Source organism: Panthera onca, chromosome F2 (genome assembly GCF_046562875.1).
Source record: "Panthera onca isolate mPanOnc1 chromosome F2, mPanOnc1 haplotype 2, whole genome shotgun sequence".
NCBI classification, from domain to species: domain Eukaryota; kingdom Metazoa; phylum Chordata; class Mammalia; order Carnivora; family Felidae; genus Panthera; species Panthera onca.
Window position 1 is genome coordinate 34,883,157 of NC_138356.1, and position 15,564 is coordinate 34,898,720.

A 15,564-nucleotide genomic window follows, 5' to 3' on the forward strand; every position below is an offset into this window, starting at 1 on the left:
CCCTAACTGTCTTTGAAGGATTGGAACTGATTCTCTTGTTCCATAGGAATCCTTCAGAGAAAGAGCAGATCAGTCCAATTAGGTCTAGGCCTCCAAAGATAAAGGTCATAGACTGTCCTCATCATTTCAGAATAATTATTCTCCCAGAGAACAAGCTAACATTCTACATTTTTCCTGTAGCCCTTTTTGTACCTCACCTGGTTCTTTGGGATAGAATGAATTTTGTTCTCTTGAATTCAATACTAGCTTTTTCTCTATGTTTTACCTGCTTTCTGATTTCAGTTGTGTGCTTTTATCTACTAATTGTCTGAATTCAGTTAACAACTAGGTCAGCCATTTGTTCTGACTAATGGCATAGCTGAATTTCACAACTGTGACCTACCCCAGGAATCCAAGGACCTAGCCTGTTTCCAATTTTGAAGTAATAAGATGATTGTAAATTCACTATCACTTCTTTCCTAGGGGGTGTTTATCTTAGCAATTCAATTTTTGGCATAAAAAACCAGATCGCCTAAAGAACAATTATAATTGTGGGGGTTACATACACTTGTGTATTTAGGAGGAGTCAGTGATGATTTCTTGAAAACTCCATCACAATTAAATTTCCTCTATTTTTCTTTGCAAAAGTTGTAGGATTATAGTTTTAATCCTATACCTACTTCTTAGGTATATCTTAATTTATACCTACTTCTTAGGTATATCTTTATACTCAAAATATTCTGGTGCTGAAGAGCACTGCAAAGCCTCTTGTATCAATTGGTTCATAAATAGTAATGCTAAAACTATGTCTTATGAGATGTCTCTTTTAACTTAAAATTGTGTGTCGGTTGAATTCTTGGTTGTCTCAGATATCTGTTCTAACGTTTTCAACTTATTCTGAAATTTGCTTTTATTGTAGAGAATGTAATTCAGGCACTTCACTAAAAGGGTAAATGCTCTTAGGAAAGAAAAAAATATACAATGACTTCTCTTTGATGAGAACTCAAATTCAAAGGCCAAAGTTTATTGGTAGTTTTTTATGTTGTTGTTTTTTTTGACTTTTCATGAATAGACAGATATGGCTGGAACCTAACAGCAATTCCAGACAGATTTGACAATTTACCAGGAGACTGCAGAATGACTTTGATGCTTTTGAAAATAGAGCTGAGAACAGACATCACAACTAGGGTCATCATCAGTCAACTGTTCAGCTTGACAGACTTTTTCTGTGTTTAGTCAAGGTTGCACTGGAGTATATTTTCTTTATGATTTTTTCCCTAGAGTATCTGCTTTTAAAATTTAAAAAATAGATAAGACATTCTAAATTTGGGGCTCAAAACATATTTTAGACTTGACTTTAGTTCGGTAAGTATAAATTAATGTGAAATAAGCAAGTACAATATTGATGATCTTTTTAAGATTTTTAACTGATTCATATTCTGCTAATAGATTCTTAGCAATGACTGACAGTAATTCAGCCCCACTTATTTTTTCCTTGACATGGATCACTCTCAAAATACTTATGACTATCATTATCATCATCATCATACTCAAGAAACTTTAGAACCTAATTGCATGCAATTGTATGCAGAACTTTTAAAAGCAAGTGATCTATTTTTTTGAGCAGTTGACTATCCAAGAAAAATATTATTGGTGCAGGTTATTTCAAAACATCTGAATTACAATAGGATAATAGTGATGGGTATCAAGTCTTTTACTCCATTCCATTGTGAAGCCACAGCATGGCTAAGTAGAATGCAGGAAGTTGTCTGTACACAATTCATTTTAATTGCCCAAGAAAGATGTACACTCAATGTTAGAGATAAATTTCATAACCCCAGTTACCAGTTGAAAAGACATAATAGAAAAATGTATAACTCAGATGAATTTGTTAAAAAGCTGTTGTCACAAAACTCCAGTTGTTATGAAAGTCCTTTTAATTAATTGCCGGTTATGTCAAAAGCAAAATTAATTCTTATTTAATTAAGAAGCAGCACATTTATATACATTAATATACAATAAAAACCATTAATTAAAAACTTAAAAAATAGAATATGTAAGACAGTGCTTTTAGAATTTTAGGAAAACAATGTAGTATGTTCAGAACACACAACAGTAGTAATGTTTTGAAAAGATAGTTTTCATCAAACGTAATGAAATACAGCAAGAGTTGTGATAGTTTAAGATATTTAGGTGAACTCTTTTCTCAAATAACCAACCAACTATCTGGAATGATGATATATTATCTCTCTCTCTCACACGTGTACATACATGCCTATATCTCTTATATCTATCTATCTACCTACCTACCTATTTATGTGTCATTGGGCATGAGCTCCCCTGGGATGGAGGTGCTCTTTGGAGAGGCAGCTTCCTGTGTAGCTAAGACTAAACCTGTTGTTGGGGCCAGTTAACTGGTATCGTTGGACAGTTAGGAAGAACAAATTAAAGGGGAGAGATTGCCACATTAACAGATGCCAGAAATAACTGACAGAAAAAAATTTAAAAATATTAAATTCAGAAAAAATTCTCTGCAATTATGGATTGAGTCCATTGTTAGGTTTGGATAGGATTATACACTCTGTTTCTAAAGGCACTATTCTAATATAATTGATATTCTTAATGATTGTCCTGAATCAATAACCCAAAAAAAGTCTATTCAGCAGCTTCTGTTATTTTATCTATCTATCTATCTATCTATCTATCTATCTATCTATCATCTATCTATCTATCTATTTACCTACCTACCTACCTATCTACCTACCTATCTATGTATATTTTAGGAACAAAGTGATGAAAATTTTTAAAAAATGTTTTGGTGTTTAGGAGCATAAGTTCAGTTATCTAGAAAAATTTTATTAGTCTTCCTATTATCTTGTGATACTGTTTTCTGATTTGGCTGTGGGCAAAGTGAGTGGCAACAAGAATGGGTGCTTTGGTTCATAGAATCAGTGGACCACTCTGTGTGGCATATTCTCAAGAGATGGAATGAGGACAGAGCTGAGGGGAGAGAGAGTCCAAATTGAGGTTGAGAGCCTATTGTGGAATAAATAAAAGAGTAGGAGGAGGTTGAAATGATGAACAGGGATTATTAGAGCACACACACGGAAAGCAAACCTGAAGGAATTTGCAAGGCAGAGGATGGGTGCTCATGGAGGCTTTTAGTGCACTTTATACAACAACCTGAAAAGGGTGGCTTGGGATGAAGAATACATTTTTTTTAAGTTGATGTAAGACCATATTATGAACATGCTGTGTGATGAAGCATGGGTAATGCATTAGTATCCCAGAGCTGCTGCACAAAAAACTGGATGGTTTAAGGCAACAGAAATTTATTGTCTCACAGTTCTAGAGGCTAAAAGTCCAAAATTGAAATGTTGGCAGGACTGTATCCTTTCTGATGGCCCTAGGGGAGAATCCTTACTTGCCTCTTTTGGATTCTGGCGATCCTTGGCATTCCTTGGTTTGCAGATGCATCATTCTACTCATATAGCCCTTTGTGTTTTCTCATTGTCCTCTCTCTCTGAATATCCAAATTCCCCCTTTTTATAAGAGTACCAGTCATATGGGATTAGAGCCCACCCTGATGACCTCATTTTAACTTGATTATCTCTGTAAAGACTCTATTTGCAAATAAGGATTTGTTGAAATAAATTTCTGGGCCCCAGTTGAAGCTGCTTCTGCTGTGATGCCTCATCAGCAAACTGAAACTTAGATAACTCATGTTCTGTAAATACTCTGCTTGAGCAGAAACACAGTACACTCAACAAGCCAGTCCCTGGTTGATTGCCAAGAATCAGTAATGATTACCTGTTCTAAATAAGGTCATATGTGTAGCTCTAGACAATCAACTAGAGCCAAGTACTCTTTCCTTGTTCCTGATTACCTTCTTCTATAAAAGCTGCAGTTTTGTTCCTTGCTTTGCAGTTCTCTGGACTCTTGAGTGTGGAGATTGCTTGCTTCATGAAGGATGAATAAAATTCAGTTAGATCAACTAAATTGTCCTCTTTGATTATTTTTACAGACTTAGCCATATCATTTTGGGGGGACATAGTTCAACACATTACAGGTAGATTCTCATCAGTCCTACCCCATGTGCTTTAAAATTTCATAGAGTTCTTCCTTATTTTGTCATTATGGTATCTATCATTTTTAAGTTACAATATTATACATCTTGTCTTTTATGGAATTTTTACAACTACTTTATTGAAAACTTGCAAGAACTATTCTGGAGCTGGTATCCAGATACCATTTTGAACCATATAATTGCTCTGTTCTCTTGAATGTAACTTGCATGGTGATTTGACAGTTTCTCTTAATACTTTTAGGAGACTGTTTAGAGGAAAAATGGAAATCAGATAAGTTAAAAAATGAGCAATGAGTTGATGAGATGGATTTATATTGTGTTACTGTGTGAGCTCAAATCTCTATAGTAAATCCCTTATTTCGTATATTTTCTAATGGCTCTGCTTTTTTGATCAAACCCTGACTGATGCAACTGATAGAGGAAAGAGCTGTTCAAGCCCTGAAAAACTTGTAGGACTTTTTTTTGATCCAGCCTATCAAAAAAATGATTCATGCACAATTTTGAAGGACAATTTGATATATCACAGAAAATAGATAAAGCATCAGAATTGATGTGATCTAAAGCTGTGTTTCAGCCAGTTTTTGCTGGATAGTTGTTCTCTCTTCTTTTGACCTAGTAACGTCAGGGATTTGCTTTAACTAAGCCATTTGTCATTGCCTGTAAATCTGTACTGTTTGTTGCAGGTACCATGTAACGAAGTAATGATTAGTAAAAATATTCAAATAGGCATCATCTATCTTTCATGTAAACTACAGTTTATTAATGTATGAACGCATATGTACATTTTTTTGTTCAAAGACATTATGTCTAGTAAACACTAAAATGTGGTTTTAAACAACAGCAGCCACCAAACAATAACAAAAAACTGGAAAAATATGACTGGTAACAGGCTCTCTTTCTGAATAATAAAACGTGACTAATAGTTCTCTAGAGAAAAAATGCACAACAATGGATATTTACCTAAGTAACATCTTATGCCAAAATAGCACAATGATTTATAATATTCTGGGCCATTTCAGAAGTTGCTACAGGACACCTCGTACAGATAGTGTACTGTGTGGTGCAAATTATAGTGATTTGTGGAAGTGTAGATTGGAAGACTGGAGCAATAAAGAAAGAAGAATAATGTTCTTCCTTGAATCATTGGGGAAAAGCACAGCTCAGCACCTGTCCCCAGGCAACTTTTAATAGTACAGCGCATTGAAGTTCAAGTCTTTGAAATGTCAAACCTAAATGACAATGAGATTACATTAGAAAGAAAAAATCAAGGTGACTAGTGGCTCATTTGATTGTTGTGAATGGTATCTTCATAAAACTCACTTATGGTGTGGTAAACTGAGAACTGCAAGTTATTGGGTGAAGAAGGAAATAACAATCACTCCTTAAATAAATGAGGGAAGGGACACCAACTAGGAGGGAGAATTTAGCAAGGCAAAGAATTTGTGATTTGGGCTTCAATCGTGACTTTTCTGATTCATTATGACCTTTAGAAAGTTAAACCTAGATTGGATGAAGTAGTGAGTCCAATTCTGTCTGCTATACAAGTGAGAAGGAGAACCATTTGTTCAGGAAACAGAAAGTGCTCAGCCAGTTCGCCCAAGAAGGAGGAAATGGTTCATGCTGTTCATAGGCTCCATGAATGTTGCCATGCCAGTACTTTACTCCTCTTGCTGCATAATCCCACAAGCTAGAAAGTAAGGCTGTGTAAGGAATGGGCAGGATTGGACAAGGAATCATGTTCCATGAACACTTGTTTGACCCTTCTAGATGCTTCTCTAGGCAGCTGAGAATATAGCCAACCTAATCTTTGAGGATATCAAAGTCATACTAAAGAAAATGCAAGAAAGGAAGAAGGAGAAAGGGACATTATTATTATTGTTTTCATTTTAGATAAGGGAGACTGGTTTATGTCCTCCTGTATTTAAGGTCGGTACTGTACTTTTAAATTTAAATGCATTTTGAGCACCTACAGAGCAAAATGTGAATTCAAGCTAATGTATCTGGAGAAAAGTCAAGAGAACAAATAGATTGTGCATCGAAGAAACTATGCCAGCCAGTATTCACAGCATGCAATAAAAATTGGGTAATGCACATCTTTGTTAAGAACACTTACTTGGTTAAAAAGGGTCTTCCTTCTAACAAGAGGCATTAACATTTAAAATAGGTCAGGGAAAATGATTGTTGACCATGCTTTCCTTTGCTCCAGTGGAAGCTAAACCAACAGGCTAAGAGCCAGCTAGAGGTTGCATCCTGAGATACATTTCAATGGCTGGAAGACCTGGGAAATTATTTCTTATTACCAAGACTTTGTTTCCAGATCTGTAAAATGGGAATAGTATCAGTTTCTGCCACATCGACTTTCACAAAGATTGAATTAAATAGAAAATAATGCATGGAAATCACTTAACTTGGCAATTGGAATATAGTCCACAGATGTTATCATTCAATTCCGACTCTTGTGAGAATAGAAATTTGAACCAAAGTGCTATGAATTAGCTTGTATTCATAGTATATTCATGTATATTATTGAGGTAAATTTTGACCAAATAAACTCAAAGCGTTTTTTAATAAATGGAACAAAAATGGGTTTGTTGCTTTCAGAGTGAGATTTGAACAGACATTAAAATCCTAGGGCACTCATAATCTAGTAAAGTGAATGTCTTAACATGCTACTCTGGTTAAAATTCTTGGTAATGTAAACATTTTGTACCCTTTATTTAGGAAAAATAGATCTTCAATAAGGAGATTCCATCTGTTTACCTTTACCTATAAAGGCAAATAATTTTAAAGTCAGTAAGAGAAGATGTTTTTAAAGTTTCGTGATATAATTTTATTTAAAAGTCATCATGGGAATTGCTAATACCATTAAGTCTAACAAAGGTTTCTGATCTCAGTAGTTTTCCAGACTACATAGTTGTTACAAAGTTTAATTATTTCCTTGAACAGTTGATTTCATTTGAGATGTTTTTCATTTATAATCATCAACAGTTGATAACATCTTGATCATTTTAAACAGTCTTCCTTCAATATTAAAATGTTCTGCCTTTCCTGCTGAATATTTGTATTTCTTATAAAAAGGGCTGACATGAAGTCTTACTTTGATCCTGTCACTTAAGACTATTAGGAGTCATTTCAGACAGATAGTTCATGTGTATATTTTAAGAAAATATTTGTTATTATATCTGTTGAGAAATATCCTCAATTAAAAAAATCAAATTGCATCTGGATTCATCTTCATGGTGATTTCTGTATTAAAATGACATTCTTATTTGTAAGTGAGATCCCAAATTTTTATAAATATTTTCTGAAGGATATAGACAGAGAAAACAATTCCTAGGGTTCATGGATAAAGTACAGTTTAATCCTTTTGAGGAAAGAGAGAGGAGCAGATATCCCATGTCTTATCTTTCCTGATCTGCTCATTATTTCACAACCTTCTAAGAATCCCTTTTCAGGTCCAGCCCCTCTGGTTCTTTTGCTATGGGTTAAAAGTAAGATCTGCTCTGCCCTTTATGAACTTAAACTAATTACTTCCATGTACCTCACTTTTCTTATCTATAAAATAGGCCTCATAAATTGTGTCTACCTCTTGGGGTTGTGAGGGATAAATAGGTATAGAGTGTTCAAATTGATGCCTTGCAAAAAAAGTGTCCAGTAAATATTGGCTATGTTTTTATTATTATTTTTATCATTATTATCATCATCATCATAATCATCACCACATGATTTCATCTCTATTTTGGTTAATGTAGTTGTATCTACTCAACATGAAATGCAGAATCCTCGAATTTCTGTAACTCATTCTTCCCTCTAGCCTCTGTTGCTCATCAGCCATTCTTTCTTTTCCTACCCTATTGTCCTGCCCTAGTTTAAACCTTCATCATTAGTCTCCTGAACAAATCCAACAGCCCCCCTTACCTGTTCCCTTCCCTCATCTTGTCTTCTTCAATTTATGTTCCACTAGCTTCGGGATTCCAGCCCTGAAACAGACCTGATTAGGATTCTAAGCCACTGTGTCACTGTGTAGTTTTGGACAAATCACTCATCTTCACTATTCCCCAGTTTTTTTACTTGAAAATAACTACTTGCCTCTCTCATGTGGAAATGCTATAATGCTCAAATGGATGCAGAAAGCTTTGACTTTATAAAGGATCATGTGACATGAGTTATTATTAAGACATAAACTAGAAGAAGCCTATAGAAGAGATGTAAATAGGGGCACCTGGGTGGCTCAGTTGGTTGAACATCCAACTTCGGCTCAGGTCATGATCTCGTGGTTTGTGGGTTCAAGGCCCGCATCAGGCTCTGTGCTGACAGCTTGGAGCCTGGAGCCTGCTTCGGATTCTGTCTCCCTCTCTCTGCCTCTTCCCGGCTCATACTCTGTCTGTCTACCTCTCTCTCAAAAATAAAATTTAAAAAAAATTTAAAAAAAGAAGAGATGTAAATAAATATTAGATGTGATTGGGTTTACCCTTACATTTTCAGCATGATTGTATATATATGAATATATATATATGTGTGTATATATATATATATTCATATATATACATATATATATTCATATATATATATATGAATATGTTGGGAAAGTGCATATCACTCATTACATGATTATTTTTGTGTGGCAGTATTTGCCAGAACTGGGGACACAAAACTAAGGAATTCTGCTCTATTTTTATTAGTATAAAGATGTCATGCTCAAATAGGCACTGAAATTTTAAGTAGTGAGTTCTACCTAAAATAACAGCACATTTATTAGTTGAGAAAGCTGATACTATTACTTTTGCAATAATGGCTGCTACTGACAACATCTAATCACATCTACCACTTATTGAGTACTTACATGTTTAAGGAAAGGTGTTAAGCATTTTAAAACATTATCTCCAGGAACCATGTGATTTCACTCATATATGGAATTTGAGAGGGCAAATAAGCAAAGGGAAAGAAAGAAGAAAGGAGAGAGAGAGAAGTGAGCCATGAAACACACTCTTAGCTATACAGAACAAACTGATGGTTACCAGAGGGGAGGTAGGTGGGGCGATGGGTTAAATAGGTGATGAGGATTAAGGAGTGCACTTGTGATGAGCACTGGGTGATGTATGGAAGTGTTGAGTCACTATATTGTGTCCCCGAAACTAGTGTTACACTGTATGTAAACCGGAATTTAAATTAAAACTTAAAAAAAAAACATTAGCTCATTTAATCCTTATAACAATCCTGTAAGATGGAGCTAAAGTAACATAAATATATACATATATGTATATATAGAGAGAAAACTAGAAAATATAAGAGCTAACAGTTGGACAACTGTGTTATAAGTGCTGTGTTGGGTGATCTCTATTTTCTTCCCTTTGTCAAAATAACCTGATAGATACAATCATTTCGTTTTACAGGAAACTAAGGCGTGTAAATAACTTTTCCCATATGGCAGGGCTATGTAATGACTGAGCTGGCTTCTAAACCTGTACCTACCTGATTCTTCATATGATAATACATATAAAAGCACAGTGTGATTGACCTTAATAGATTCATTTCTTTGAATTGGTTATTTATGAAACCCTTAACTAGGAGTGGCTAGTGTATTTTCTTTGTCCTGCGTATCCTTCTTTGTTCTTGTTTTCTAGTTTCTGAGTCAAACGGTGATCCACTTTGCCAGTACTTGGGAGCCATTTTCTGTATGGTGGTTCAGATTTTTGCTTATTACCTGTCTAGGCTTTGATATTTAAAAACTTACATGCCTGAGATAAGGGGTTACAGAAGCACTGGAATTGTGACTAGTTAACATTCATCCAGTAAAGCTGTCTGGATGTAGCATATGCTATACCCGTGAATCTTTAGACCAACAGGGGAATTGTTTTCGTAAATCTTTTGAGGTCTGCTGTTAAATTATGCAACTCTATCTTAATTTGACATATTTGTTCTAATAAATGAAGTTACAAATATATTATACAATAATATAATATACATTTTATATAATGAAACACTGAAGATAGGTCTTAGTTCATAAGTGCAGTGATTAGTGCAGTTCTGGAAAAACTATCTTAATGCTAGAGCAACAAGTTAAATAAATGCGTGCAGACATCTGTTGAGAAACTTGGTCCCTTTCTTTAGGTAGATAAATAACTCATTCAAATAGAAAATATTTTTTTGTGTGTGATTTGAATTCAATATGCATTTAAAGAATATGTATATCTGTGGCAAGTGCTGTGAATATTTGTACATGAATATACTATTGTTTAGGCTACATATGATAAAGAGACTGATATGAATCAAAAACAAAGATTTTTTTGATTATAGGTAGTATATTATTTACACATTATAGGTAGATACTCAAATGTTCATACACCAACATATCATTGTCAATTGGATCTGGAAAATGGATTTATTTCTTTAATAATGTATTGATAAATTAGAAGTTAAGTTGTTTATAAATTATCTCACAATAGAACCATTAGGAGTTACATAAAATTATACTTCAGAGCAATTTAGAAAAAATTTTTAAGTCAGAGGATAATGACAGTATCTCTGCACTGAGTGTTCATTTTCTATTAGCAACTTTGAGATACATGGAACTAAGCATTACAAATTACCATATAAGTTTCATTTCCATATATGCATTTATAAATAAAGAAATATGGTAATTTATTAATTTGTTGCTTGATAAACCTATTTATATAAAATTGTGTATAAATTTGTATATTTTGGTTAATTTGGATACTATTCATGTGAATATAAATACATATATAATTTACTTTGATTTGCAGTTATTATAGGCATGTGCACTTGTAATTTATGGGCTCTCCTTTCAAAGAACAGAGTGGCCAATGATATGATATGTAACACTTTATATAAATGGATTTTGAATCTAATCATTTTTAATTTATACAAATGTTTTTATAATTATATATATTTTCAATTTATTAAACTTTTTTTTACTGAAGTATAGTTGACACACAACGTTTTAGTTTTAGTTTTAGGTGTATAACATAGTGATTCAATATCTCTATATGTTCATCATAAATGTAGCTACTATCTGTCACCACACAATGCTATTATAATTGAGAATTATATTTTTAAATACAAATATGTGAATTAAAACAATTTTTAAAATTTTAATTGAAACAATATTTTTGGAATTAATTTATTTGGAAATGTTAGTAGTGTATAGAAAATTTTCATGGTAAATTTGGTTATTATTACTGTTTTTTGTGATACAGAAGCAATACCTAAGGTATATATTGGACAATAAATCTGTAATATACTACTGCTGACTATGTAGCAGGAGTGAGTGGAACCCATGTAAAAGGGTTTCTTATTACATTAATAAAAAGTATTTAGGTGGCTCAGTCGGTTAAGCATCAGACACTTGATTTTGGCTCAAGTCATGATCTTGTGGTTCATTGGATGGAGCCCTGCATTGGGCTCTGTGCTGTCAGCTTGGAATCCTCTCTCCCCCCCTCTGCCCTCCCTCCGTCTCCTCTCTCAAAATAAATATTAAAAAAACTATTCAAAGTATTTAAAAAGTATTTAATCCATGTGAATTTTTCAAGGTTTACCTCAGCAATATTAATATTATTATTACTAACAAAATTATAATTGAATGATTAATATATTTAGAAACTATGCTAGGATCTTTAGATTCATTTGTAATTTAATCTTCATGTTTGTATGATGCATTGTGATTATATATATAGTCTGTATTGTAATGTTTGTATTGATGTTAATATCAATATATATATGATTGCATTATATGTATAGATTAAGATATTGAAACTAAGGCAGATTAAGTGACTTGCCCAGAATAATTTTATAAATAAGTGTTTGAGAAGTGATTAGATTTATAGAGAATATGCAGGCATTGACAAGTTAATATATCTTTCTATCAACACAAATCATGTGATTATGTGATTACGTTATTGTTCTTAGAATGAATCGGAAGTGGATTCAGAATACCTTGGAAAGACTAATTGAAAACATTTGGAGGAGAGGTGCCTGGGTGGCTCAGTCAGTTAAGTGTCTGACTGTAGGTTTCGGCTCAGGTCGTGATCTCACAGGTTTGTGAGTTGAGCCCTGTGTCAAGCTCTGTGCTGGCAGCCTGGAGCCTGCTTGAAATTATCTCTCTTTCCTTCTCTCTCTGCCCCTCCCTTGCTCACGCTTTCTCTGTCTCTCTTTAAATAAATAAATAAACTTAAAAAAAAGAAAAGGAAACATTTGGAGGAGCTGAATTTGTGATATGATGGATTCTTTCCTGACATATACCAGCAGATATTAGAAAATACACAAAACCATGAAAATTATATAAACTCAGATAAAATTAAGTGAGCTTTTAAAATTGTTTGTTTTGCTGTTTTCTCTTGATGTTCTTACTTGTATTGTCAATTTTTCATATTTTTAAAAGCATTTTCAAGCAAGATTGAGTTTGATGTGAAATTACTATGATATGTAGGTTTCATTATATGTGTTTTCTATATAGGAAATATAGAAAAGAAAAAAGAAAAGGTGAAAATTTAGAAAAGAAGGGGAAAAAACCTAGGAAATAAATAAAAATAAGAACTGATGAAATTGGAATCAGAGAGGAAATTGATCATTATGAAACTTTGGGACTTCGAAAACTTCTTTGATTCATTTGATCAAAACAATTTATCAAAGGGAAAAAATCATCTAATAGAGACCCATCTGTTCAAAATACATGAAAAATGCAAAAGTACTTTGTAATTAACTTTTATGACCGATCCTTGGTTCTTTGAGTTTTGACTGTGAGGATGAGAAGAGAATAGATCTGGGAGTCTGTCAAATGAAGGCTGTAGGGATTACGAAGGTGGTATGGTAGGGATGTCAAGGTACAATTCTGTGATAGGACCTATGCAGGTAAAGGTATCTGACTAGTATATAAGAAATAAAAATGAAAAGCAATGGTAAGACTCAACAGATTTGAGTCTACACTGGGTCCAGAGTTTATAAAACTGGGGACAGGAAAATATATTAAATTGAAAAGTTGTGGTGAAGTTTATTATACAGATACTATTGATTGATTGATTTAGTACAGATACAATTTAATAGGAATTGTTGCAACATAAATGTGTTACTTTTATAGTCCAACTAAAGTTTTCAATTCTAGTTATTAATGTTTTCTAGATGACGTTGATCAATAAATTGTTACCGTTCTAGTGGTCAGGCTCAGGCATCAGTCACAGTCTTTTGAGTATTATTTATTACAATTATGACACTAGGAAATTTTTTTTTAATTTATTTTTTAAAATTTACATTCAAGTTAGTTATCATATATTCAACAGTGATTTCAGGAGTAGATTCCTTAATGCCCATTTAGCCCCACCATCCAGTAACCCTCTGTTCTCCATATTTAAGAGTCTCTTCTGTTTTGTCCCCCTCCCTGTTTTTATATTATTTTTGCTTCCCTTCTCTTATGTTCATCTGTTTTGTATCTTAAAGTCCTCCTATGAGTGAAGTCATATGATATTTGTCTTTCTCTGACTGACTAATTTCTCTTAGCATAATACCCTCTAGTTCCATCCATGTAGTTGCAAATGGCAAGATTTCATTCTGATTGTCGAGTAATACTCTATTGTGTATATAGACCACATCTTCTTTATCCATTCATCCATCGATGGACATTTGTGCTCTTTCCTTACTTGGGCTATTGTTGATAGTGCTGCTATAAACATTGGCATGTGCCCCTTTGAAACAGCATACCTGTATCCCTTGGATAAATATCTAGTAGTGCAATTGCTGGGTCATAGTTCTATTTTTAATTTTTGAGGAACCTCCATACTGTTTTCCAGAGTGGCTGCACCAGTTTGCATTCCCACCAGCAGTGCAAAAGAGATCCTCTTTCTCCGCATCCTCGCCAACATCTGTTGTTGTCTGAGTTGTTAATGTTAGCCATTCTGACAGGTGTGAGGTGGTATCTCACTGTGGTTTTGATTTGTATTTCCCTGATGATGAGTGATGTTGAGCATTTTTTCATGTGTCAGTTGGCCATCTGGATGTCTTCTTTGAAGAAGTGTCTATTCATGTCTTTTGCCCATTTCTTCACTGGATTATTTGCTTTTTGGGTGTTGAGTTTGATAAATTCTTTGTAGATTTTTGGATACTAACCCTTTATGTGATATGTCATTTGCAAATATCTTCTCCCATTCTGTTGGTTGCCTTTTAGTTTTGCTGATTGTTTCCTTCGCTGTGCAGAAGCTTTTTATTTTGATGAGGTCGCAATAGTTCATTTTTGCTTTTGTTTCTCTTGCCTCTGGAGACGTGTTGAGTAAGAAATTGCTGTGGCCAAGGTCAAAGAGGTTTTATCCTGCTTTCTCCTTGGGAATTTTTATGGCTTCCTGTCTTACATTTAGGTTGTTCATCCATTTTGAGTTTATCTTTGTGTATGGTGTAAGAAAGTGGTCCAGGTTTATTCTGCATGTCGCTGTCCAGTTTTCCCAGCACCACTTGCTGAAGAGACTTCCTTTATTCCATTGGATATTCTTTCCTGCTTTGTCAAAGATTAGTTGGCCATATGTTTGTGGGTCCATTTCTGGGTTTTCTATTCTGCTCCATTGATCTGAGTGTCTCTTTTTGTGCCAACCAGGAAAATATTTTTAAAGGCTTGAGAGATAACACAGATCAAAAGATACATTAATTAAGTCTCTAAACCCTAGTCTTTGTAATGAGCCCTCATTATTTTGAAGCAACAGAAGATAACCAAAACATATGTCACACTACAGTAGAATATGGTTGCATATAAGCAGGGGTAAGTTTATTGGTATATAATTAGAAGAGATATTTTACCCTGTGTATGTAGCCATGGAGATCAGTATAAATAGCCTGTTGCTGGTACTACAAATAAAGTATCTAATACCCAATGTAAACATTTAGGAGGTAGAAAAAAGGTTTCTGGACTATGGGTGACTAATGAAATGAATTATTTCACCTAATCTGGACTCATGTGCTGTTGATTCTCCTGTATCTGCCTTGTAGAATTTCCTTTTTCATTTTTACTACTCTTTATAGATAACAAAACCCCCTTCATAAATTACACTGGACTAGGATTAGGATATAGTTCTTTCTAGTCAATATTTAACTCTTGGAAATGCTGTGCACTGTATAAGAACTGTGAACATGAAGATTCCATAGTACTCAGCCTATCAAAGAGTACCTTGAGGATTCTGCTTTATGATGCTTCAAGGCAAAGAAGGATCATTTGCCTCTCCAGTAGCCTCTGACCAGCTGCCTTGGAGCCATCAGGATGCCTCTGCCTTCTCTCTCAGCAGCTATTTTGTCTCATATGATAGCTATAAACAACGTGCCGCCTCCTCCACTTCGCAGTTTACCAAGTGAGTAAGGAATACATCAACAGTTGGTCATAGTTTTCAGTGCTACTTAACCTCAGATATAAGAAATGGGGCACTTCTGGGGTGCCTGGGTGGCGCAATTGGTTAAGCGCCTGACTCGATTTCTGATCTCACGGTTCATGAGTTCCAGCCCTGCATCGG

The 15,564-nt window shown here is 34.2% G+C and overlaps 1 protein-coding gene across 4 annotated transcripts in view; it reads left to right on the top strand.

Moving 5' to 3' along the window:
• Positions 1 to 15,284: 15,284 nt before the first annotated feature.
• Positions 15,285 to 15,564, top strand: part of CNBD1 (cyclic nucleotide binding domain containing 1) — a 456,861-nt gene continuing 456,581 nt past the window's right edge. For all 4 annotated transcript variants that reach the window (XR_013553368.2, XM_078441451.2, XM_078441452.2 and 1 more), the window contains exon 1: positions 15,285 to 15,405. Coding sequence is in view for 3 of the 4 variants with exons in the window: in XM_078441451.2 (XP_078297577.2) it covers positions 15,318 to 15,405 (88 nt within the window). In the remaining variant the exon portion in view is untranslated. The remainder of the gene's footprint in view (positions 15,406 to 15,564) is intronic.